The sequence below is a fragment of the Pyrus communis genome, chromosome 6, assembly GCF_963583255.1.
Source record: "Pyrus communis chromosome 6, drPyrComm1.1, whole genome shotgun sequence".
In the NCBI taxonomy this organism is placed as follows: domain Eukaryota; kingdom Viridiplantae; phylum Streptophyta; class Magnoliopsida; order Rosales; family Rosaceae; genus Pyrus; species Pyrus communis.
In genome coordinates, this window is record NC_084808.1 from 23,491,667 (window position 1) to 23,517,529 (window position 25,863).

Consider the following 25,863-nt stretch of genomic DNA (forward strand, 5'->3'; position numbering starts at 1 on the left):
TGCCATTTATTTGGCTAAGTATCAGGTTCATCATGCGAGGACCAAGCACATAGATGTGCGTTATCACTTTGTTCGTGAAGTAGTTGGTGAAGGGGAGATCATTCTCCAGAAGATTCCAACTAAAGACAACCCCGCTGATATGTTGACTAAGGTTGTTGGTGTAGCCAAGTTTGTTCATTGCTTGAACTTGGCTCACATTTTGCCTATATAAAGAAGGAGTTGAGCAGTAGGAGTTTTGGAGCATTTGGCTCGGCATGAGTTGTTCTCTTGCTAGTGATTGGGAGTGATGTTGTGTGTTAATTGTGTTGTTTGGCTTATCATGGCGTTTTTCGGAACTTGGCCAAGGTGGAGATTGTTGAATAAGTGGCCAAGTGGCCATACTTTAGATTAAACAAACCAAAGGTGGGAAACATCTTTCCTTGTTTTGGGGAAGAAAATAAGGGTTGCTTTTTCTTTTGTCTACCACCCGTGAGTTTTGGCTCTTTAATAATGAAGGGTTTGGTTGCTTTCTTCCATTCGGTTGTGTGGAAACAAGAGAGAAGGGAGAGTTGCAGAGAGTTTTGCAGAGAGAAAGAGGGCAGAGAACAAGGGGTGCCGCATCCCCCATTTGAAAAGAGCTCCTCTCTTTGGTTAGTAATCATTTACCAAAGTAGTTGTTGTTGTAATAGCTTTGAGCTATATGTATAGAGAAGAAATTATTCATTATATTTCTTCCTCTATTTGTTTCTTTGATGTGTGAGAGCTATTGGGTGTATTGGGCTTTTGGGTTGTGAGATTGTCAACACTTTGTAAACTCCCATTTGGTTGATAGTGGATTATTGGGTGAGCTCCTACTGCTCCGAGGACGTACTCCAGTTACACTGACTGTGGAGGAACCTCGTTAAAATCTTGGTGTTCTTTTATATTTTGTTCTTGCATTTTATTTGATATATTTCCTGTGGGTTAGCTTGAGTTGGTTCCAAAATTGATTTGGTGCTATCCTAGCACAACATTATTATGTTAATTACATAACCATACAAATTGCCTTCGTAAACAAAGCGCGTGCCTGCTGCTATGAAGCCCAACGAGTACTCCAGCTCGCACACACATTAAAAATATTGATAAAAAATTCTGCCAGGTGAATTCTCTTCACCCGTCCACGGGTGCCTGACAATGGAGTTTTCGTCGACGATGGATAATAACTCGTGGACGAAGAGCGCAGCTAATCGCATGAAGGGAGAAACAGGAGTTGGGACCAAAAAGAATGGAAAAATATGTTGTGAACATTGCTGCCATTGTGGAATGTGATGATGCTATGTCGATCTCTAGCTAGCTGGCTAGCTTGAACTTCGTTACAGTACTGGGAAGTAAGTGCTGTTGTTTCTGGATGGCTTGTACTGATATTGATCGTATAGAGGATAGAACAGTGACATAAACAACTTAAGTGTGTTTAAATAGTGACTTATATATCTCTAACCGATTAGGAAAGTGTAAATTCAGATAGTAACTGGGAGAAAAGTATGAACCTTACCTACCTAAAAAAGGATAACTAAACTCGCAAGGAATACAAAAAGGGAAATATAAACTGGCTTTCTGCCAACTTGGACATTTTTATTTCTGATGTTTTCTTCCTCCCAACCATTGCATGAATTGAACAGCTTCTTTCGTCCCTGTACATGTGCAGTACATAAAGTGAAGTGGTCAGCTCAGCTCTGCTGACTTGTAATCTGAGTTGGCATCTGGTCGAGTACACGTCTTAACTCGATGGTAGGAACGGTGACATTATTTATTTATCATGGATGAAGCTGATATAACTTTTAAATTAAATTCATCCAAAAAAATTAATAATTAAAGTGGTTACTTCAAGAAAATAGATCGATAGTCACTAATATAGTGGTACAAGAAGAGCTGATTTAAAGTACTATGTGTTGAATCCCACATCGGTCAAAGGAAAATGAGAAAAGCGATTTAAATAGGATTATTCTACTCTAACTATCACCGAGGTATTTTGTGATAAAACCTCATAACTGACGAATTGGACAAGTAGTAATTATTAAGTTGGAGACAGTATTGGTGTTATTGGAGTGGACCATCGGCCCATCGACCTAAAAAATTCAACACTATGGGTGCCTAATAATATACAAGTACGGTCATTATTTAGCCACCTTGTCGTGTGCATCTTTGATATGTTAATAGTCGTTCATGTTGTTTTTTAATTTATAGCGGTTGGTGGTGAGCAAACTTGAACTCTACTAACCTTCCATGTACGTATACACGAAAATATTAATTTCCTATGAAGTATATGGGTTTGACCACATGGTGTGTTGTGAAAGGTGATAGATTTGATCATATTTTGTTTATTGTAGCTTAAGCTGCGAGGTGTTAATTAAAGGTGTACGTAGTAGTTACTAGTTATAAACACTGATAAGCAATAGCTCTTAATTAATTTTCTTTTCTTCTGCATACAAAATCCTTAATTATTATGTTTAATTAACCGGGGAATTTGAGGCAAGGTGGATTTGAACTAAATTTTTTTGTGACAATATGCATGAGGCGTAATATATGACACAAGTTCATAGTTCTACGCGAAATACATGAAATTTATAAACGAAGAGACTGGGTACATACGAAGAAATTAAAGACACTAATTAAGCTGATTTAACTATAAACATTAATTAATAATATCTTGTACAGCAATACAGAATGTACATAGTTTAAAATTGCAGCTGCTGGAAGCATGGAACGCTAATAATATTGATCCAAACCGGAGGGAGGAATCTCGCCTGGCCACGGCCACGGGCACTCAAGGAAGGGGTTTTCGTCGAATGTGGATAACGTCTCGTGGGTGAGGAAAGCCGTTAAAAGGAAGGAGAAGCAGGAGTCCAGACCAAAAATAATGGAGAGACAGGCGGTGATCATGGGTGCCATTGCCATAGATAATGATATCTCTGAAGCTTAGAAGCTTAGCTAGCTAGTTAGATCTTCGTTGCTGCAGACTGAGCTGTAATTTTGTACGTTTAGAACGATTTTTGTTTGAGTTTGATCAAATATAAAGATGGATCCCAAAAACAAGTCACACAAGTGTTTTTAAATAATGAGTATAAAAGTACCCTAATTGACTAGGAAAATATAAGGTACCTTAATCGTTTAGGACAAATTAAGGACTTCCTAAAACGGGTAACTAAAATAAGGTGGTGATTAGGAAATATTTGTTTATTTTAAAGTACTTTCTGATCTATTTTGAACTAGGCTAGGTATTTGTGGTTCAAGTAATTAAGAATGCTTATCAGTGCACACGAAATGCTCCATTCAAACCTCTCCTTCCCCAATATAACTTGTATTTACCGAAGTTAGAAGGAATGATCAGTTTTTGAGATTTGGTTGCAGAAATGATCAGCTTTAGTAACGACGACATATTAATTATATATTGATAACTCAACAATAACATAACAACCACGTAAGGATGATATAATAATAACATAATAGATATTGATCTTTTCTGCAACAAAATATCAAAAACTAATCGTCCATACTAATTGCCTTGGTATTTATTTGGTTTAATTAGATTAATAGGTACCGTGGGGATATAATAGTTGGAAGATGGCCCTTGTGGTGAAGATTGTCAAGATTTAGACCCAAATTTGAAAATTTCGTCAACTCTTCATTAATTTTTAGCACATGAGGCTCACAAGCGAGACTAAAAAGATGAAGTTAGCTTCACATGTAATCCCCACGTTCTAACAATTAACAGAAAGTTATGTGTTAGCCTAATATGTGTGGCTCACATGCTAATAATTAACAAAGAGTTGACAAAATTTTCATTTTGGGTATAAATCCCAACAAACTTTACCGCAAGGCTTAAATCGTTTTTTACCACATGAGTTATCTTCCAACAATCCTATCACCACACGGGAACTAATAATCCAATTGGGCCTATTTATTTAACTAGTCTAGCTTGTTTCTTAACTTGTTTCCCTCCCAATTATTGGATTAATATTACTAACACGAATCTCCCACCCCAATTTTTTTTTTATCAAAAAGGCTTGTATTATGCGAATGCAGTTTGTGGGTTAGGCTCAGTTAGTTAGGCCGTCCTCGTGTATCCAAACAGAAACCAAAAATACTTGAAGCATCTTGCATCCTTCCTCTCAGAAACAAGTTCTCAGATTTGAATCATTTAATTTTTCATCATGCCAAAGCAAAGCATGCCCAGCTTTCCATGATTTTTTTTTTCAGTTAACATATGTAAAGAATATACACAAAAAGGGACCAAACCAAACTCGAAACCACATCAAACCAAACATTTTTGTATTGGAATTATTCTGATTCCTGACTTTCACTATGTTTATTAAGAGCATATCCAAGAGAGTCTACAAAACTAAATTTATATTGCCACGTATGATTTTTTTTGTGCTACAACAAAGTTGTAAAATGAGTCTTTAAATTTAAAAAAATGTCCTATACTTTCTAAAAATAAAATACTAAAAAAAGGTCACACGTAGCTCCCACACTATAATCCGTAATGAGATACCTATAAACCATGAATTTGTTTGACTAGGAATTCACCGCCATCAATAATTAAGATTGGTGTAAAAACCCACATTCCTACCTTCTTACCCCAACTGAGTTACAAGTCCCTACAGCCTTAAAGCGCTTTAAAAATAAAATAAAAAACTTAAAGCGGCTCCAGTGAAAAAAAATAAATAAATAAAAATAAACCCTTATTAGTGTTTTGGTATTATCAAAACAATTTAAGTGCTTGTCCAAAAAGCACTTGCATTTCAAATAAAAAAAATGTTTTTAATAAAAGCGCTTAGAAGAAGAAGTTCTCCTAAAAGAATTTCAAACGGGTCATCCCCCGTCAGTGGCTTGTTTGCCCAACACGATCTGAGTGTACATGAAAGGACCACTTCCTAACCAGCCCAAGCCCTACAACTGCCATGGTCACTTCAAATAACTCTTCGACCAAGAAAACCCAATTCCATATTCTTCTGGGTTAAAAAACTTCAACTCCTAATCTCTCCATCCATAGGTTGATCAACAGTTTTATCAGCCTCGCAACTCTTTTGGTCTAAAACTTGATCACCTGCCTACCAGTAACCTTGACATTAAACAAGAAATTTTAATGCGGGACATTGACATCAACCAAGAAATTTTAATGCAGGCGGTAAGCACACAATGGCGATACAACGTTCTTGCTTCCCAAGCAATTGATCAATCAACGCGACGTGTAATATACGTTGGATGACCGGCTAAATCTTCCAGATTTCTAGTAGCTTAAACAAGTTTCCAAATCCTCTCCAAGCTCAACAAGGAGTTGGTTGAAAATTGAAATGGTTAGGTTTGGCAAGCGTAGCTATCAGCAATAGATTAGCTGCTTATAAATACAGAGTTTTGAAAACACATTAACTGTAATCAGTTTATCTTGCTGTAATTAGTTCTTAATCTTCATCTCAAAGTTTTCTTTCTCCGTAACTGCAATTTTAACAGAAAAAAAAAAGAGAAGTGAAAATGCAGATGAAGATTGAGAGAGTCTCTGAAGATCAATGCAAACCATCATCTCCGATTCCAGACAACCTTAAGAGCTACAAACTCTCTTTGCTAGATCAGATAGCTCCCATGTTTTATGTGCCAGTCATTCTTTTCTACTCAGCTCCTGCAAACATTGACGATACCACCATTGTTGATAAGCTGAAGAAATCTTTATCAGAAACCTTGACCAGTTTCTACCCTTTGGCCGGAAGGATTGAGGGCAATGCATCTGTGGATTGTGAAGACGGAGCTGTTGTCTTCACAAGAGCTAGAGCTAACATTCAGCTCTCTGAGATACTAAAAAGTCCGGAAATGGATTTAGTGCAACAACTTCTTCCACTTGATCCCTACAATATTAGAATGGACAAGGCAGTTGCAGCCATGGCCGTTCAATTGAACTTCTTTGACTGCGGTGGCATGGGGATTGGAATCTGCCTTTCCCACAAGATCGCAGATGGTGCAACATTGTCTTCGTTCCTTGATGCTTGGGCTACAAGTTCACGTGGTGTTTTTGAAAACATCACTCCCTCCCTAAATTCAGCCACCATCTTTCCACCTCGGGACAAACAAATCTTCATGCCATCCAATTTGATCAAGAGAGAAAAGTTCGTGACAAAGAGGTTTGTGTTTGATGCATCCAGCTTAGCCAAGCTGAAAGTCAAAGCATCCAAGGGTTTGTGCACGGACAGCTGTGCTCCTACTCATGTGGAAGCTCTGACAGCCCTTATATGCAAGTCTAGCATGAACGCAAAGATTGGTACATTGGGTAGGGGCAGGCCATCAATGGCGATATCCCATGTGGTGAATCTAAGGGAACGAATGGCATTCTTTTGGTAATATCTGGCGCGTTGCTGTTTCATCCATAATGAAAGATGAAAGCAAACCAGAGTTGCATGACTTTGTGGTCCGATTAAGAAAAGTAATAAGGAAGATCGATAATGATTGTGTGAGGAAACTGCAAGGTGAAGATGGGTTTTCACATGCTTGTGAGCCTCTAAAAGAAACGAGTGAATTGGTCTGCGAAGGAGAGGTTGAGTTTTTCAGGTTCAGCAGTTGGATTAGGTTTTCCCTATACAACACTGATTTTGGATGGGGAAAACCCACCTGGGCATGCATTAGTAATGTGCCCATCAAGAATGTTGTCATACTGTTGAGTAGTAGCTCGGGTGACGGAATAGAAGCATGGGTGACCTTGGACGAAGAAGACATGGCTAAATTTGAACATGATCACGAGCTTCTAGAATTTGCTTCTGTGGCACCAAGCTCTTAAACCTATGTAACTAGGTTTATGTCTTCCAGCCAGTCCTATGGTTCAACTAATTGATGTTCATAGTTTACACATTTGTAAATTATCATCATTTGCTCAGGAACATGTAGCCGAAAGTACAAGTCCAGTAAATGCATTTTAATGATGAGTTAGGGCCTAAGAACATTCATCACAACTAAAGCCAATCAGATATATCAATATATTAGAAAAAAGCACACGCAAACAGATTCTTTCTGAGATCCATGGATAGTTATTATACATATACAGAAACGAGACTAAGTAGTTAAGTACTTCAAACCAATTAAATCAACTCCAAGTGAATAAAATTACCTGTATTTTGTAGCTTCTTTCATGTTAACCCTTATCAACTATACCTCTATGTTCACCGTGCTGAATACGTAATGCCAGCTTCTAACTCCTGTTTTGTTGTTTCGTGCAAATGGTATCTGTGAAAATCCCAGAATCACGAACTTCAATGCTGTGGAACGTTTCTCCAAACGTTAGGGGTGAAAAAAGCTGAAAATAGAGGGAAAAACAGACAAGGATATGGACAACTATCAATTAGTGTTCAACCTTTCATAGCACACGGCCATGCAATGCTCCCACCCAATGATCCGAAAAAGCAGCAAAACAGAAATATGAGAACTTCTAACTTCATAAGTATATCCCTCTACCATTAGCTTGGAGATGTCTGGGTTGGGTCCAAGCAGCCAACAACTGCTTCACTGCTGACAGCGTTAGAAGCAGCAATCTCTTCCAAGTGCTTCCAGGTGGCTACATGTTTTGCTTTAACCTCCTCCTCTTTTGCTTCATCTTCTTGAAATTTGAGCAAACACTCCTCAAATAGCTCAGGATCAATGTCACAGTAGATTTTACGGATGTTTAATGTCAACCTCCGTGCCACTTGGTTCCAGTGGTTGAGGCCATTCTTCTCCAAAGCAGGAAAGATAATGGGCAATATGACTTTACGGTTTTGTCTGATTAAGTCCTCGATGTGGTCATTGTTCCACAAGTACAAGGCCCTCTCTGCCACCTGTAAAAGCACACATCAGTCAGCTCAAGGTTCTTGGTCAGGATATACATGGAAAGTGAGCTTTACCTCCCTAAAACGATAACATTGTCGAAAGCAAATATTTCAGAAGAACTTACCTTAAAGTAGAATATGGAAGGAAATACAATGATAATGATCAAAGATATAAACAAGAGTAAAAACAAAACAAATAGCAGAAAATACTTATCAGAATCAATAAAAGGTGACACGCAAAACTTTTGGGAGTGCAATGGGAAGAGAGAGATGGGTTTCTTCAAACAGACCAAATATTTATAAGCACAAAGAAATAATAAATTAAATGAAGACCCAGCTCAATACCTGAAAGTGTGAACTGCTCAAGCAACAAGATATTTGGCGGAAGAGTGGTAACATACATGTTTGAAATTCTGCTGGCTGAGTTGCCTCTAAAGTTTCCTCGAGCTCACTTAGGAACATGACTTCCTTTGAACTATTTGTGATTGGCCAGTACTTTAACAGCCCTCTTATAACAGTATCTGCAAGCTTGCAATCTTTCTCGACAAACTGTGAAATGCAGTAGGACAACTGCTGATGGTACATTTGTAAGCATCTTGGTTTGTGAAGGGGGATCAGAGCCTGAACTAGGAAAAGTTTGTGTTCTTCTTTAAGCGGAAGAGCAAATCCATTGATTATACTGCCCAAAACCTCTAAAAACTCAGCAATCCCATTGTGCTTTTCTGTTTCAAAAATAAATTGGAAAAATATATTGTTGATCGCCTTCCTAATGAATGGGCGATGCACCATAAACTTTCCATAGACACGATGCAGAATTGTTTTTAAGTACTCCCTTTCCCTAGGATCCTCAGAATCAAAGAGATCCAATAATTTGAGAACAAAAGACTGATCAATGTACTTCTTAGCGACCTTTGCATCTGTCTCGGGCGATGCAACAAACCTCAGAAAAAGTTCGTACACAATCTGTAAGTGTGACCATGCAGGGTCCATCAAAGGCTCCTCCTCCTCCACATCAAATCCTTCTAAAACCTTGTTCTCACGGGGCTGTGGAGAGAATGACCTGAACAAATTCACAGTCACCACCTTTACAACTTCTTGCACTATGATTTCAGTGAACTTTCCATTTGCAGAAGTAACATAATCTACAAGCTCTAGCAACGTCTGCCGCTTGATGTCTTTTTCTCTCAGATTTTTCGTTGGGTCAGTGAAGTCAAACAGCACACAACATAAGTTCAGCTTCTTCACAAACAAGTTATGCTTCTCAGAGTTTGGCACATCTCTAAACGCTGGAAACGCTTCATAAGAAGTGGTAACAGAATTCAGACTTGAGTTGACAAGTTGAGGGAGCTTACTTCCATGGCCATATCCTAAATTTGAATCAGAATCAAGGCCCGAAAGAGGTACGCTATTTGAATTAATTGGCCTATTCCCTACATCACCGCTTCTTGAACCTATAGAGGAAGCATTCAATGCAGGGGCAGAAGAACCCCCAAATTCACGATTCTCGGCTGACTTAGACGGCTTCCTAGGAAGCTTACCAATTAAATTCTTGATCATGACTTCAAAAACAAAAGACCCCAACCACAAATCGTGTCAAACCCTCAAAGCAGAACTGAACCGAAAATTTGATACCTCAGATAGAAGAATCAAACCAGATACACACTCAATGAGCAACAATCGGCACTATAAGAAATTGAAAACCCAGATAGAGACACCCATTTCCATATGAAGATTAAACTACTCCCAGAAGCAAATAATCAAAGCAAGCAAGTTCCCATGTTTTCATGTATCATTCTCTTCTAGTGATCTTCAATTTCTCTACATCTCTAACAGTAAAGTAGAAACATTTGACACCTTCTAAGGTCAAATTCAGTAACCCACAAGCAGAAACTGATTTAAGCCAAAGTCCAATAACAACTTCCCAAATTAAGAAAAGCTCGTCTTTAATCTACTTCCAGGTAAGGACAGCTTGAAGACTACATATATATAGATATATTTACCAAATCAGCAGCTAAACCCAGTTAGCTCTGCAGCTGACACGATCTGGGTGCGATCTGAAACACAGAGATAGCATTCCACAGATATTATTAACAATGAAATAATCCAAGGGACAGTGATGCCTAAAAGAAAAATCTAAAAGGGTGCGAGCCAAAAAGTAAAAGGGTACCAAACTCAAGTGTAAAAAGATGAAATTTTTATACTTACAGAATCAGCAGGAGTCTAAGCAGTGCAAGAAAGCAAGGAGCTTTTCTTCTATTAAATTTTGGGTCACATAGAGAGAGACGAAGAAGAAAAGGTGACCAGGAGAACAGAAAATTCAACAATTTCAGTCCCTATAAAATCCAACCTTTGAGAGAGAGTGTCGAAAGAAAGTAAAAGTTGGGAAAAGAGAAAAAGGTAGAGGAACCAAAGCTCTCTAACAAAAACTCTCTCTCTAACTTGGACTTGGAGGGAGGGAGAGAGAGCACTACGGATTGACACATTCAATAGAAATAAGCGTCGACAAATTTTTACAAGTGGTATATCATTTGTTTTAACAGAAGTAATGAAAATTTATATTTTTTAAGTTATTAATTTTTTAGCACACATATCTCATCATTTATATAATAATACATAACGTACCACTTCGTACACCGGTCGGATTAAAAAATCTATCCACCTCCACATCGTTAGAGCGAGAAAAGTGAACATTAATCCCACCACGAGTGACTGAGTGAGAGCAACATGAAGGAAAAGTCAGCCAACTCACTGCCAACTCATCGAACCAGAATCTCTCCTTTGTGTTTTTTCCTTTTTTCTGGATATTCTCAAATCGTATTCATTCATTATACATTGTGCGGCTAGAAATTATTTTAAATATTTTATTTAAAATTAAATATGAACAGTAACTGACAATAACTGAACGTAAAATATATGATGAACATATTTAAGAATTCCCAAGATTCTCATAAAAATGATCGGGAGAGAATCCCCGTTCCTTTTGTTGGGATGTTTCCTGCTTGTTATTCGACTAACTTTTTTTATTGTTTTTTAAGAGATTCCAAAAAAGAACAATATCTTCAGTGGAGTTTATGATCATTATTACTCAATGTTTTAAAAGACGAAGGCCTTGAGGCATGAGGCTTTGCAATTAAAAGTTTTGAAACTTGACCTAAATTTTTATTTTTCAGATTTCGACAACTTTTAAACAAAAATGACCCCCCCAAACGTCCTGAGACGTGTCCCGACGAAACCTAGATGAGTTTTTCGCCGGCCCTCCACAAAACAAAGGCGATTTTCCTCCCAACCAGCCTCCAAAGCCGCCTAGGCGCACCTTGGGGTGATTTTTTTAAAACATTGTTTTCGCTCAAGTAAGAGTTCTTATTTCACACATTACGATTTAGCGGTGGTTATTATTTTATATTTGATGAGGCGAAAAATTCTTAGATAGAGGTAAAAACATCTCTCAGCACACTTTGTATTTCGGCTATGAGTCTTCGGTCACACAGTCAAGTTATGAGGCCGCCTTGACTGAAGAGCTGTCCTGGGAGAATAAGTGAGCCCATCATGTCAAATGGATGAAAAGTTTGACATACACCATACATTGTACTTGTCTTCGGGTGCTAGTCGAGCTCAAGATGCACCGACGTTTAGTTGCACTACAAAGCGAACAAGTTACAAAGACGGAATGAGTGCCAATTTCCTCAAGATAAAAAAAATGGTACTTGACCAAATTTGTTATGTTCTTCTCTTCAAGCCTCTGATTTGCTGATTGAATAATCATATTTTGTATCATGTAAAATATTTTAACCAAAAGAAGAGCTAGAAAATTAACTTTTAAACAAAACAATCAATGAGGCAGAATGTTTTCTTGGACTGTGGTTATCTGCCAGAACCATTTCCTAGCTACAACTACAACATACACAATGATCTCTGAAAACAAGCACCCGAAACACGTCACAGTGCTACAAATCCCGTTTTCGATTAACAGAATTTGATGTCATTGTGTTGTCAGCAAGTCTCTTGCTTCGGCTAAAGCGAGGTAGTGCTGGGAGGTGCTTTGCCGAAAACAAGCACAGGTTCGTTGCTCGCAGCTTTCTTTGCAGCAACTTCTTCCAAGCGTTTCCAAGTGGATTCACGCCGTGCTGCAACCTCGCCCTCCTTTGACTCGTCTTCCTGAAACTGGAGTAAGCATTCCTTGAAAAGCTCAGGATCAAGCTCATTGAAAATTTTTCGGACATTTAGGGTCAAGCTATGGACAGCCTGATTCCAGTGATTTTCAGCATTTTTCTCCAATGCAGGTAAGATAATGGGCAGTATAACTTTACGATTCTGTCTGATTAAGTTCTCAATGTGATCGTTGTTCCACAAAAATAAAGCTCGCTCTGCCACCTGACAAAACAAGGATTGCTTGCATCAGATTCAAGAATCAAAAGCTGCAACGAGAATAAGCTATTTTCTCACAACGAAAACATGACATAAAACAGAAGTAGGATTAATTACGCAGATACTAATGTCAAAGTTCTATATAATTGGCTAGTATAAAACTTCCTGAGAAGATACGATCGGGAATTCATTTCACATTTACTCGTCCACTGTGAAGAGAACTCATATGCATAACCTTAAGTTTACTTCAGCTCTACTTTGTGCTGAATACTTGGTTAAACATTTTCCCAATTCATGTAGTAGTTCTTTAATTGATGAGTCATAATTTGTTTAATACATAATCATATCCTCAAGCCGACAACCCAAAGAAATGGTTGGGAGTTTGAGTTCAAGATTTATACCATATGGGATTGACAGTGACACTACGTTTTAAGTCAGAGCATCGTAATACTAGTTTTAATGTTCTTGACTGACTTGCGGAACAGAAAAACAGAACTCCAAAGAGATTCAAAATGCTCTTCAAACATCTGAGACTCCTCCTTTTAAAGTCTAAAAATCCTATGTAACCAAAATGGAACATCCAACAAGCACCCAAATTTTGTTGATGGAAAAACATGAAGCACCAAAATTTCCTGGGACATTATCTAGATCCTCTCAACAGCCAACACTTACAGAAATCAATCAAGCATTGTAGGATGACTTCTTTGACCCATGGGATCTATGAGAAACTACCAGGATTGAGCTTTAACTCTTGTGATATTCTTTTTCTTCCTAATTTTGTACAGGCCTAATTAGAATTTCCAATACATGCAAAGCCATCGACTATCGGTCATGAAGGTCGCTGAGCATGGAATATTACTTCATTATTTTATGTTAGCTTATTTCAATCTTTATCCACTCCTCTGAGGTGGAGCACCAAAATTGCGTCCTCACCTTAAAACGCCACTTGTTAGACCTGAGAAAGTATTCATGCATACTCCTCCAAACATGAAATTACTGAAGAGAACTCAACAAATATGAATCTTCTTGACAAAAGTCCTAAAATTAAAATGACAATAAAGCAAAGGGCTAACAAAGTGAAATCCAACTGAAAAAAAATTAAGGGTTTTTCTTTGGTTGACAAAAAGGATCCAAGGTTTCTTTTTTTTTTTTTTTTTTTTTTTTTTTTTTTTTTTTTTTTTTTTGGAGAAGAAACAGTAGTGGAAAGGATCCAAGGTTTAGATGGCTTAATTAGTACATTGACGATTAACAAAGAAGAACATAGTAAAAAAATCCCTCAATTAAAAAACAACATACACGGAAAGGCAAGTACAAATTGATCACCCACAATATGGGAACCTAAGATATTGCTGCAGAACAATTTGGATTAATGAGGTGTCTAAATTTACCAGCCAGAGATGGAAAGAGAAGAAAATTTACACAAGCAAAACACTTAAAATTAAATGTATCACATTTAACATGGACAAGAAAGATAACAATGCAGAGAAGTCTTCCTGCTTGGAACAAAATAAGTGCACAACTTGAGTATCATGCATGTGGCAGACTAAACAAGTTATAAAGAGAAAAGGTGCACTAAACAGCTTATAGGAAAAACTGAAAGCAGAGAAAGAACCCGCTACCTGAAAGTGAGAACTGTTCAAACAATGAGCAACCTGGCGAAAGAGGGGAACCATGCACCGCTGGAATTCAGATGGCTGAGTTACTTCCAACACTTCTTCCAATTCACTTAGGAACAATACTTCCTTTGAACTATTAGTGATCGGCCAGTACTTCAGTAAACCCCTAATGACAGTATCAGCAAGCTTGCAATCTTTCTCTACAAACTGCATAATGCAGTAAGATAACTGCTGATGGTACATAGCTAAAGATTTTGGCTTATGCAGGGGAATTAGAGCCCGAACGAGGAACAATTTATGCTCTTCTTTCAGTGGTAGAGCAAATCCATTTATAATACTGCCCAAAATTTCTAGGAGTTCAGAAATCCCATTATGCTTCTCAGTCTCAAAGATGAAACGATAAAAGATGTTGTTGATGGCCTTCCTAATGAATGGGCGATGCACCATAAATTTTCCATAAACTCGGTGCAGTATTGTTTTCAAATACTCTCTTTCTCTAGGATCTTCAGAGTCAAAAAGATCCAGCAACTTGAGAATGAACGAGTGATCAATATATCTTTTAGCTAATTTTGCATCTGTCTCAGGTGATGCGACAAACCTTAACAATAACTCGTGCACTACTTGCAAATGAGGCCATGCAGGATCCATTGAAGGTTCCTCCTCTTCCAAATCAAAGCCATCTGCAACTTTATTCTCACGAGGCTGTGGGGTAAACGCCCTAAACAAATTTGCAGACACCATTTTTACAAGCTCTTGCATAAGAGCTTCTGAAAATTTACCGTTTGCTTTAGTCACATAATCCACTAGCTCTAATAGTGTCTGCCGCTTGATCTCCTTTTCTTTCAGGTGCTTTGTTGGGTCGGTAAAGTCAAATACAACACAGCACAAACTCACCTTTTTAATAAATAAGCTTTGCTTCTCCGCATTTGGAACATCTCTAAATCCAGGCAATGCTTCATAAGAAGAAGAGAGCACGAAACCATTCGGCTTCAAATTTGCACCCCTCACATTCTTGTTGCTGTAACTTTTCACCGCGTCTGGAACAGAATTTCCGGGTGGGAGAGATGTAGTCAAATTCCCAGACTTACTGGTCCCCAAATCACTGCTTCTTGAATTGGTGGGAGCATTCGAATACAATGTATCACGATTCTCAGCATTCTTAGAAGAAGACTTCCGGGGAAGCTTATTAAGTATCTGTCTCAACATAGTTCATACAAACAAACAAAACTCCACCCTATGCACACCGATATCTAAGGTTCCAAAAGCTTTTTGCAAAACCACTCCCGGCCGACTGAATCACACAGCTTTCGTGAACAATTATAATCTTAGGCTACCCAGAAGCTTATTCTATGCCTGTATTTCTGAAAACAATGCACTAAAGGGGGCCAAGAACCCCCCTTTTCATCCGAAAACTAAAACCCGACTCGCTTATCTAACACAAAAGATCACACCAAGCCCTTATTTTCCCAATCTCAATCACCCAACAAACAAACTCCCCTTTAGCTTTCTGCCCTTGTTAGGAAAAATAAAAACACCCCACAAAAATTCAAACTTTCTGCTAAAAATCCAAAACCCAGATGCCAAAATCCACTCTAAACTAAAAAAAAATCAGCATAAACTTTCCAGATTCAATTCACGAATCCCAACTCCCTGCCCTGTTCATCCAAATCAAAAGAGGAAAAACACAAAAATCAGAGTGTGCAATCACCACATTATTTCCCAATGCTCAAAAAACAAATTGAATAGCTACAAATTTAAAGGAAAAAAAAAAGAGCAAAAGCACATGCAAACAGGAAGAATAACAATTACCCAGATGAGAAGAACGAAGAATTTCAGGGTTGGGTGACAATACTAACGAGTTTACCAAGGGAGGGACTCGGCCTTCGTTATTATCCACCTTCATTCTCGTTGTAGTTTGTTGACTATAGAAATCAAATAAATAATTGTTGAGGTTTTATTATTACTTTTCCGCTGCTGGTTTGATTGACTCAGTTTATATTCATCTTTGCCTCTCTCTCTCTCTCTCCCTCCCTCTCTCTCTCTCTGTGGCTTTTTCTTCGACTCCTTTCTGGGCTTCTTTAGAAAGTCGAGTCAAAACCAAAATACACGAGCCGCATATTTAATACGCATCCATTCCATACCGTACCGGGTCTTTTTCTTTCTGAAATTAGGATATTGTTTTGGGTCGTTTTATTAAAAGTATCTAGTCTAATAAGTGAAACCAGAAATCAAATCATTTATCGATCTAGTAGTATTTTTCTTCATTTATCAATAAAATACATTAGATTAGAATTTCGTGCATATCGAATTCAATATTAAATTAGATTTCTTTTAATGTAAAATTAGTCTCTTACCACACGCGTACGTATGTGGCAATTGATTCTTTTGATTTTTCATTTGAAAAAGCCAAAAACAAAAAAATAAAGTAATATTTTTAAAAATAGATAAAGTTAGTTACAGGAGTGAGTTTTTTTTTGTGAATTTCTATTTTATTTGAATATTTAATGGGAAAGAGCAATTTTGAAATTATGAATGTTTCACCATTTTAACTTTTCTCTTTATATATATAGATATATTATTGTACTTAAAAAATTTAAAAAAAAAAAGAAAAAAAAGAGCGGTAGTTGATTCAATTCTTTTTTTTTTTTTTTTTTCCTTATTCCTTAGTATGGGTTTTAACCTTGTGTTTTTCTTTTTAAACAATCGATAGTGTATAAACTAAGGAAAGATGATAGACTTAACCTCATAATAAACTAGTAAGAATGTAATTTAAATTCGTCTTCAATGAAAATCGAACCTTTAAAAGTAAAAAAAATAGTATTAAATCATAGCACTAAATGACAGTACGTGTTTTAACCTTAGAATCCCTAATCCAAGAAAGGGATGTTGCTTCCTAATTTCGCTGTGCGGGTCAGAACGAGCCACTCTAGCCGTCCAAAGTCCTACTTTATGACGAACTAGTCTCCCCAACACTATAGAATTCTTTATAATGGAAAAAGAAAAAAGTACCAAGAAATAATTGTCACATAGTTGTACTTCATCTATCTCAAGAGAGAGAAAAAGAGCAGCGGAAAGAGTTTTTTCAAACATGACAAGAATACGAAGCGGTATGACATATGTATAAGTAAGGGAAAGTAATTTTTCAATGTACCAAAACATAGACGGCAGCCATGTGTTGTTATACAAGTAGAAAAATTTTTTTTTTTTTTTCAAATTTTTCTTTACTTGTATAATGACATACAACATTTTGTCCGTGTTCCGACACCCAGGCCGGGAGTGGGGAGGAAATATTCAATCTTCAACTCAGAGTGCTACACCAAGTCAACCGTCAAGCACGAGGTGTTCTTCTGGATTAGTCAGACATGGCAAGTTGTGATTAAATTCTAATAATGCCCATAATTTTTTTTCATTTTAAAATACTAAATACTAAATTATTGATTAATTTGAATGCAATAGCATGCAAATAAGTTTTTAGTTATGAACAGGAAGGGGTCGTGGCTTAAGCAACAAGTCTTATATGTTAAAGAGAGACGAATAATTACAAGAACGACAGTTGCTGGCTTTTCTGGAGCGACCAAAATTGCAATGCTCTAAACTTAAGCAACCTACAACCGCAAGTCTAGCCCTAACCTCAACAGAAGAACTCGTCGTGACAAAGATTGACGTAAACACAAGAGGTGATTATCATCTTGAGTACAAACGAGATACTGAATAATGTTACCGGAAACCAAAACCGCAAGATGATATTGCCATATCGGAGAATAGGGTAGGCAAGTTCCGTCTGCATTCACAATCGGTATTGTGACTTGCTGTCGATAAAAGCTTGAATTGATGGTTCTCTCCCAAGAAAGCCAGTTAACACTTCAATGGGTTCCCTTGATCCTCCTGGGGCCAGCACCTGCAATGACAATAATAACGAAATAAACAGAACGGGATTAGACTACTCCGCTCTTAATTAAGAGATTTTGAGGGAGATGAACGAGTATGAGGAGATGGAGAATTTAAATCAAAATTGGCAACACTTCTCTCTCTATCGAGCAACTTCTTTACCTTGTTTCTGAACTGCATGCCAACATACTGGTTCAGATAACTCTCATGAAACTTCGAAGCAAATATATCAGCCGCAAAAACCTACAAGAAACATTTGAGGCATCAGCGCTGGTTGTTGCAGAATCACGGATGATAAGGATGAAATTCTTCAAACGTAACCATTGAATTGGGCAATACAACCACAATTGACAATTGTTACTACAAACTTGGGAAACGAAGTAACAAGGATATGTTGCTTGACTATTTTCAATAATGGATGGGTGACAAACCTCACTCCAAATACGGCTGTAACAAGCAGCTTCGTGACCAATGGCGCTAGATGGAAAACGTGAAGCGGGACTGACATCTTCTAACATTGGCAACCCTAACATGATCTGATGAAAGAGTCAATAATACCCCGAAATGCAACTTCACAAAGAAATTACTGGAAACAACTACATACCCTTGGATGAAGATGCTTGAACAACTCAACCATGTCAACGTTTTCAGTAGAATGTATAATTTGATCAAAAAGACCTGAAAATATAACGACTTTAAGTTTACATAAAAAATTGAAATATCTGCTTTACCAAAAACAAACGATAATTCGACATTTCAGGATTTTTTTATACAAACTTTTTCAAGAGATCCAAATCAACACCAAACCAATAAAAATACAAAAGGTTCTACCAGCAAATGCTTTCCAAGGACAAAAGCTGTCGAACAATTTTTTTTTTCCTAAGAAACAAACACACCTTAAAAACGATTCTTTGAATAATTAATGAGGTGCAGCTTCTATAGTTAGAGTACTTACAATAGAGAATTTCTTGCTTCATTTTAAGCGCAGAAAAGGAATATCTCCATCTTTTAATGGATTTGCACATTTCGTCGTTGATAGGCTTTGTTATATCCTACATGTAAATTCAAGGTATATGATACATCAGGCAATTTAACTCATTCAATATAGCTGAAAAAACATGAGAGGCTCCCTTTGGGAAGGGGAGAGAGCACATTGATTTCCAAAGCATTTATCACTTTAATTTAAAACAAAAATATTAATAAAACATGTGTTACCTGATGGAAACCAGATATCAACTTCAAAGTGAAGCTTTCGTAACACCTGAAAATTACACAATTAAGAAGCATTAATTTGGGCCATGCATATTCCTAGAAAAAGGTACAATATGATCCGTTAAATACCAGTTCTCCAGCACCAGAGCAGGAACCTCTACAAAATCTGGATCAAAACCCAGCCCAGAAAATCTGGCAAAGGATGCACGATTGCATATATGTTGGACCTGAAGGTTTATAATTCACAGAAGAACCTGTTATTTATGGACTATAAATAATTGAGCCAAACTCAGAAGAATGATGTTCCAGGCTGAATCGATTTCTATTTTCTACAATCAATTAACTATAGCAGGGGTTCTTTTCAATCAATTAAACATCTTTTCGAGATTCGTCATTTCAAACTTAAGGAACTTAAAGTAAGTTCCAGTATGCCATCATTGAGACATCATTCAATAAAGCTAATTTTGTTCTCAAAACATCTAGGAGACCCGATAACTTATTCATATTCTATTTGACTATTAGATCTTCACAAGTATGCAGGTTGCAAGCTAGTGGCAGTTAAGGGACACCACCCAGGCTTAAGTTAGAGTGGATCCTTGGAAGTAGGTGGACTTTACCACCAGGCATTTCTCGTAACAGCAAAGCCTTTGCACTCAAAGTCCCTATTTCAGCAAAGTTCCTACTCGTAGAGCAACATTGTGGAACGCACTGCCAAAGGCCTTAATCTCTGCATCTTAACAAGGCAGAAACTAGGTATTGAGGAACTTCTCTGTCAGTAATGCACTTCATACCATTCACAAGTAGCCATCTTTCCTATGTCATCACACTACATGTGCATTTCCTGACCTATTTAAAGTCCTTTGAAGGCTGTCAAGGACTTATTAACCGCTTATGAGTTAGTAAATATGGGACCAGTAAAGGATGAAGGTGGGTAACAAGGGTGCAGCATTTTGAATTGCAATGATTTATGCTTACCAGAGAAGAGTTTCTATAAACAAATAACATGTAGCAAAGGAGATTGAAAGTTCTGATGATTACTGAGAAATTATGTGAATGATAGAAAACAACATACCACATGGCCAAACTCATGGAAAAGATTCACAACTTCGGAGAATCTCAGTAATGCAGGTTGACCACTAGCATCCTTTTGGAATTGAGATAAGAGTAACGCCAGTGGAATCTAGTTACCAACAAAAACCAAGATGTAAGTTAATAGCACAGATCAATGGCTTTTAAAAATTTCAATTAACATGATTCGCTACATTAATATGACAATTAAATATCTGAACTACTAATATTTATAGTCATTTTCACTCAATCACGATGAGAAGCAGTGCATCGCATACAAATGAGAAGAAAATTGGAGCTTTACACACACAAATGTTCTTGTAAGAAAAAAGCCATGATCAAAAGAAGGTTTCAAATCTATCTCAAGGAGACGAGATCACTCACCAAAAGCAATATTTCTTTTACTACAGCTATTAAATATCAATTTCCTTCTGACAACAAAAGCTTATATTACACGGATAATATTTATGATTACAAACTGGAAACACAACCTGACGTGATCCATTCGTTGATGATGCACCATTTTGAAGAGCCACCACACAGGTATGATTATATTTTCTTTCCCTGTTCACAGACAACATAAACCATTTGTTAGCAACTCAAATAAATAAATAGAGAAAGATCTAAAATTTTGAAGGAAGCACTCCTTCAACCTTGTGTACATATCGAGGTAGAAATGACCCAAAAGTTCACCAGAACTTAAGTCATAGACTGAGTAAACGGAAACATCAGAATGCCAAACCTCAGAATCTTTAAGTTCTTCAAATCTTAAACCTACACAAGAAAAATAGAATTTCAACTATCACTATTATCTTTCATGAAAAGAATAAGTTTATGGGATATATTAAAGTATCATGAAGAATTACCAAAAAGGTCTTGCACTATCTTGAAGACCCCAGATAGAACCAAATTTACTGGAAAGTATTGTTTCAGAGCTCCAATGTCCATGTTAAACTGCTGTGCTTCAGCCTTCTTGACATAATATAGCAGATCCTCAATTCCAAACGGATGGTCTCCTTCCTCTTTTCTCTGATACCACATAAAACACAACACAATCAGCCATGATATAAACCAAACCACTGGGAAATGCAAAAGATATTCTAACCTTCAAATCTTTCAACATGGAAAGCTCCGTGGTAGCCGGGTCGGTCAAACTATTGGATATGTCCTCTAAGAACTCAAAAACCTGAATAGTCACACCCACAAATATGAGCTACAAGAAATAATTGCAAGCAAATGGAGTGAAAGATGGTCCCTATAAAAGAACAAATGGACATAAATGTTGAAGGTTAGTCAGTTAATCTCTTATCCATCAGGCCATAAAATTTTCTACTGTTATCACACTACCTCAAAAATAATCCAACCAAATTGACATAGAACAGAAAAACAGTTGAACCATGAATATCTTAAGAAAAATGTAATGTCATACAAACCTTTGAGGGTGCTTTTGCCATTCTAAGACCAACTGCATAGTCTGCATAACTTGCATAGCCAAGTAACCGAGCAAATTTATGGCGCAGTTGGACCTAAACAAGCAAAATATCAGACACAATTGTCTTCATCATAATTCACAACATAATCATAGTGAGATATGTAAGGAAACAGAAAATCAATGCTACCTAGAAAATTAATGTCAATACAATAAATTTCTTTAAGGAACAAAAAGAATAATGACAGATTTTAGTCACCTAAGCAAAACCTATAGAAAAATGTCTTACCAGGAAAATTGAACTTCCTAAAAAGCATTTAAAAATTGGAGTTAAACTAAAGGCTCGCTGTTTAATTCAATTTTTGTAGATCTACAAGACCGAAATTGATTTAAAGATTGATTATCTAGTTGGAAGTAAAACAATCAGGAGAAGAAAAAAAATCTTTTACCAAATCTTCTAAGATAGAAAGATTGACTTCTCCACCCCTCTTTCCATATGCCACTGCAACTTTCCTCCTTGTTGTTCCAACCTTCACAAATGCTCAAAATGAATTTGTCAATGACATTAATAAAGATTCTGAAATCATTAAACAACACAAGAAACTAAATGTCAATGTTGACAAATTTTTTCTGGTGTTGGAACTTGGTGCAAAGTCCAGAAATACACAATTGCCTTAAATATGAACTCAGCAGATCATACCTGACAAAGTTCAAGTACTGCTGCCACGTGATGACTTTTCAGAGTCACCTTGAATTTACCATCTGCAACTTTGCCTAAACTCTGCACATGGAAATTTTTTATTTTATAAATGAAACATGTTCAGAGATTTATTAAGAGACAATGTACATAGTAACAAGCTTATTTACATTTTACTTAAATTGATTGTTCTGTATTTATGTGAATAAATTATAAAAATAGCTACGCAAAAGATATTTTTCACAAGTTGGCAATAAATGATGAGTCAGTCAAGACTATGGAAAGAGCTTTAACCGTTGATTCTGTCAGGGTAAGTAAACTTGCAAACAGTGGCCTCCATGAAGGTAAGTTTGCACAAAAAGAAAAAATTGAGGGAAAAATTACTACACCTTAAGAAACTCTGGTGGTAACCCAGCCAACTCAGCCTCAGTGAAGTGAAGGAAAGTACTGTCATCATTTAAATTTTGAATATACCGCAAACTTAGCTCATCGATTTGGACTCTCACGCGTTGCATTTCCTCTGTCTTAGTTAAAGTAAGATTCAACCCATTGCGTTCAAAGTCTCTCATCTGTCACTGATTGGAAAGGAATCAACATCCAGCAAAAGAAAAAGAGAGCCTCAAGCAAAATTATCAGGACAACATATTATTTTAAAGTAAACATAATAGACAGAGAAGAAAAAAAAAAAAAACCATAACATAAAATAAAATAAACTCTACAAGACATTCTTACTCCTTACCAAGGCCTGAGTATAGTGCTTTGCTTCAGCATTCACCCACTCCCCTCTTGCAGCAAAAGCTTTGACGACACGGTATACATCTTCACGCTTTCTGTTCAGTTTGCAATATACAGAAAGATGTATTATTTATTTCCGCTAGTCGTTAAAATCTTCTACATAACTTTCTAGTTCGGTTCAATGTTGTTGCACATGAGATATATCAAATATATAACCACACAAAACACATATAAAAGTTCAATATACTTTCAGAATTAGGGACCATCATCCATTAATGAATCATACCTGCAAGTCAGAACATGGGCATCTATTCTCCGCTCTGCTTCGGCACTTGCTTTGTGAACATCATCAGAAGTGGAAACCATCTTAGGAAACACACAAGACTGGACTAGTGGAAATTGTTGCGCCTCTAGTTCTGCTAGAGGTGAAATAACATTCATAAATGTAACCTGTACAAAACAGCCGGTATTAAGATTAGCTCATATTCATCAAACAAAAAATGAAACAGTTTAAAAATTAAAACAGTCACTTAAATTCTGTTTGTTCGCTAAAATCAATATTGTTACAAACGATAGTATTCCCTGAATCAAATTTGAGAAACGTAGAGCTTTCCAAGCCAGATTAGTTGCATAAATTCAAATGCAAGAGCTGCTGAGCTGGATTTCATACTAAATTTTGTGAATTGCTTTCAACCAACTAACCGTATCTAGTGGAACTGAGCAAACCGGTATTAAAATCAGCTCAAATTCATAAATTAAAAGAAAAATCAACTCAATTACTAACTGAAATGATGGCTTCCGCATGAAAAATATAAATTCATGCAAATTAAACTAATTTCTAAATCGAATTTCAGAAATGCATGACTTAAACGAGCTTTTGAAACCATACTAGCGTCGTAAATTAAATTCAAATGCGAAAGCTACTGAGCCAGAATTTCATACTGAACTGCGTGAATTGCTTACAACCTTATCGAGTGGAACCGAAGCAACCGCATCGTGGACCTCTTTCGACTTGGAAATGATTCGGTCCGCCAATTTCAAAATTTCGGACGCCGATATATTAACCCGAACCTTAGAGCCCTGAAGATCTGCAAGAACTCACAAAAGCACAAAGTGAGAGAGAGGGAGAGAGTAAACGAAAAGACTGTTTGGCTGTACGGAAAACGAAAATCGCAGGCAGAATAGCTAAAGCGTGCGAATAAGACTGTTCGGCTGTCAGGAAAGTGAAAAGAAAATCAATGAGTAACGAAGAAGAAGCCTTACCTTTCTTCCTTCTGTTCTTCATGTGAGCGTTGAAGGCGGCGATTCCGAGGTTAGCGGCGAGGGCGAGCAGAGCAGCGGCGCCGCCGAAGGCCAGGAGGCTGCTGCGTTCCCGTTTCTGTCTGGGCATTTTCTCGCCGTTTCCCGGAATTTCCGTCATTTGTTTGCGTTTTTTTCTCTCTCACCGAACGGCAATTGCGAGGGAGGGAAACTATGTGTCATAGACTCATAGGCGGAAAAGAGAGGCAATTGGTTGACCCAATTTTAACAAGCCGGGCGATATAAGTATTTTGAAATTGTTGGAGGGCTATCCTTATCAGATGGCGCAATCTCGGCCCTTGCTTTTCCTTAAATTTGGGGTTATTAAATTGGGGAATGGGTTTGGGCCTTTGAATGACCCGGTTTGGATCCAATTTTATTTTTGCAATTTTTAAAAAACAATTTATTATTTCTATCAGGGAGGTGGAAAACGATTTCGAGATCTCGAATGCACAAGTGCATGCTCTTGACTAATGGTAATGGAGCTATAACTTCATTTCATTTGTTATTCGCACTCAAAAATACTAGTTTCGAATGTAGAACAATTATAATCAGTGATTCTAACACTCATATTTTAATTTTTAAATACGTTTTTTATTATCACTAGACTATAGCCACTGAAAAATATCGATTATTTTTTTATTTTTTTTCTGTAACGTTATGAATTGAAAAATATGTTTTTATTATATTTTTGAGTTATGGTTGAGGGATGGGTGAGTGAATTTTGATTAGGTGTACTCCATAAGTATGAGAGTAGGTAGATAGGTGTAAGTAGTCAATTAAATATATTATTACAAATTGTGGATGATTATGAATTGAAAGTTTAGTGAATGGTGATAAAGGAGTGGGACCCTATGTTAACCTGACAGGATGAGGATCTTTTATGTATGATCTTTGTGGGAATTTTAGAGATCTTCATATTCTAACTGTTTATCGTATATGTACGGTAATTTTTGTTAGATATTATTTGTATTTAAATTTAAATAAAAAAATTTAAATATTTTTTAACCGTATAATATACAATGAATAGTTAGAATGTAAGGATTTTAAGATCCCCATAATTTGAATTCGGATGGAATCTAAATCTTTATCGACAACACATTCATGTTAATATGTTGAACAAGAACTCCTAACTTTAAGAAGCAATTACCCTGCCTTCAATTTGTTGGGAGTTCGAAGTTAGGACTTGGCAGAATTATACAGATAAATTCCATAAATTCCTTTTAAGTAAGTAGATTGAGTTATCAAAAAAGATAAAATAAAGAGGACATACTGACCATGTTGTACACATGCAAAATGTGTGTCATATTATATACCACAATAAAAATAACATCTATAACGAGTTATTATCTTATCCAGACATTAATGTTTAGTCTTTTATCTATCCACAAATTTTTCATTCAAATTTTAGATTTTAATTATCAAGATATTAGATTTCATAATCTAAATAGGCGGATCGACGCCTATGCCACATCTAGATGTAAATATTTGTGGTTTTTTTTTATATAAAATTAATTTGTTATTCTTGTGATTTTAATTCGTTTAATTACGTAAAGAAGAAAATGTTATCAGTGATTAAAAAGATCATCATGCACTAGTTTATAGTTATAAAAATTAACTAAATATGATTATTTTGAATGATAATAATAATGAATTATAATTTTGCAAGGAAAGGATGCTATTTTTCCATTGGATATCGCTACGCACATACCTTTTTTTATCTCTCGCACATCTTTGTTAATCTTTTTCAAT

The 25,863-nt window shown here is 36.6% G+C and overlaps 4 protein-coding genes across 7 annotated transcripts; 1 reads left to right on the forward strand and 3 right to left on the reverse strand.

The window, feature by feature from the left end:
* Positions 1–2,530: 2,530 nt before the first annotated feature.
* Positions 2,531–10,271, reverse strand: LOC137737456 (serine/threonine protein phosphatase 2A 57 kDa regulatory subunit B' theta isoform-like). Of its 4 annotated transcripts, XR_011068824.1 has the most exons (5): positions 10,008–10,271; positions 8,148–9,856; positions 7,352–7,811; positions 7,109–7,256; positions 2,531–2,980 (listed from the first exon to the last, which is right to left on the reverse strand). XR_011068824.1 is itself a non-coding variant. In XM_068476934.1 (4 exons), exons 2-3 carry the CDS (start codon positions 9,357–9,359, stop codon positions 7,455–7,457), a joined length of 1,569 nt encoding a protein of 522 aa, XP_068333035.1. In that variant the 5' UTR covers positions 9,360–9,856; positions 10,008–10,271; the 3' UTR covers positions 6,955–7,294; positions 7,453–7,454. The 4 variants fall into 4 exon arrangements, 2 of the variants coding, with proteins under 2 accessions (XP_068333035.1, XP_068333034.1); XR_011068823.1 differs by lacking the exon at positions 2,531–2,980 and having other exon boundaries at positions 6,955–7,256; XM_068476934.1 differs by lacking the exon at positions 2,531–2,980 and having other exon boundaries at positions 6,955–7,294; positions 7,453–7,811.
* Positions 4,861–6,820, forward strand: LOC137736269 (stemmadenine O-acetyltransferase-like). Its single transcript, XM_068475566.1, has 2 exons — positions 4,861–6,268; positions 6,324–6,820. Exons 1-2 carry the CDS (start codon positions 5,491–5,493, stop codon positions 6,779–6,781), a joined length of 1,236 nt encoding a protein of 411 aa, XP_068331667.1. The 5' UTR covers positions 4,861–5,490; the 3' UTR covers positions 6,782–6,820.
* Positions 10,272–11,604: 1,333 nt separating the features above from the next.
* On the reverse strand, positions 11,605–15,854 carry LOC137737018 (serine/threonine protein phosphatase 2A 57 kDa regulatory subunit B' theta isoform-like). The gene is made up of 3 exons (XM_068476359.1): positions 15,593–15,854; positions 13,787–15,438; positions 11,605–12,173 (listed from the first exon to the last, which is right to left on the reverse strand). Exons 2-3 carry the CDS (start codon positions 14,987–14,989, stop codon positions 11,814–11,816), a joined length of 1,563 nt encoding a protein of 520 aa, XP_068332460.1. The 5' UTR covers positions 14,990–15,438; positions 15,593–15,854; the 3' UTR covers positions 11,605–11,813.
* A 1,414-nt stretch (positions 15,855–17,268) lies between these two features.
* Positions 17,269–24,290, reverse strand: LOC137738096 (probable thimet oligopeptidase). The gene is made up of 20 exons (XM_068477699.1): positions 24,076–24,290; positions 23,779–23,900; positions 23,099–23,262; positions 22,817–22,907; positions 22,467–22,646; positions 22,081–22,161; positions 21,830–21,910; positions 21,385–21,477; positions 21,057–21,137; positions 20,818–20,980; positions 20,605–20,725; positions 20,443–20,515; positions 19,956–20,063; positions 19,013–19,110; positions 18,887–18,932; positions 18,627–18,723; positions 18,276–18,349; positions 18,103–18,207; positions 17,834–17,914; positions 17,269–17,681 (listed from the first exon to the last, which is right to left on the reverse strand). The coding sequence occupies exons 1-20, from the start codon at positions 24,230–24,232 to the stop codon at positions 17,571–17,573; spliced, it is 2,127 nt and encodes a 708-aa protein (XP_068333800.1). The 5' UTR covers positions 24,233–24,290; the 3' UTR covers positions 17,269–17,570.
* Between the last annotated feature and the right edge of the window lie 1,573 nt (positions 24,291–25,863).

Coding starts and splice junctions, on each gene's coding strand:
- LOC137736269 (XM_068475566.1), top strand. CDS start 5,491: ATGCAGATGAAGATTGAGAGAGTCTCTGAAGATCAATGCAAACCATCA. Junction 6,269..6,323: donor TAGCATGAACGCAAAGATTG/GTACATTGGGTA, acceptor GGTGAATCTAAG/GGAACGAATGGCATTCTTTT.
- LOC137737456 (XM_068476934.1), bottom strand. CDS start 9,359: ATGATCAAGAATTTAATTGGTAAGCTTCCTAGGAAGCCGTCTAAGTCA. Junction 7,812..8,147: donor TGAGCAGTTCACACTTTCAG/GTATTGAGCTGG, acceptor GTGCTTTTACAG/GTGGCAGAGAGGGCCTTGTA.
- LOC137737018 (XM_068476359.1), bottom strand. CDS start 14,989: ATGTTGAGACAGATACTTAATAAGCTTCCCCGGAAGTCTTCTTCTAAG. Junction 12,174..13,786: donor TGAACAGTTCTCACTTTCAG/GTAGCGGGTTCT, acceptor TTGTTTTGTCAG/GTGGCAGAGCGAGCTTTATT.
- LOC137738096 (XM_068477699.1), bottom strand. CDS start 24,232: ATGACGGAAATTCCGGGAAACGGCGAGAAAATGCCCAGACAGAAACGG. Junction 23,901..24,075: donor GAAGAACAGAAGGAAGAAAG/GTAAGGCTTCTT, acceptor GAGTTCTTGCAG/ATCTTCAGGGCTCTAAGGTT. Junction 21,478..21,829: donor TTTCTATCTTAGAAGATTTG/GTAAAAGATTTT, acceptor TTGCTTGTTTAG/GTCCAACTGCGCCATAAATT.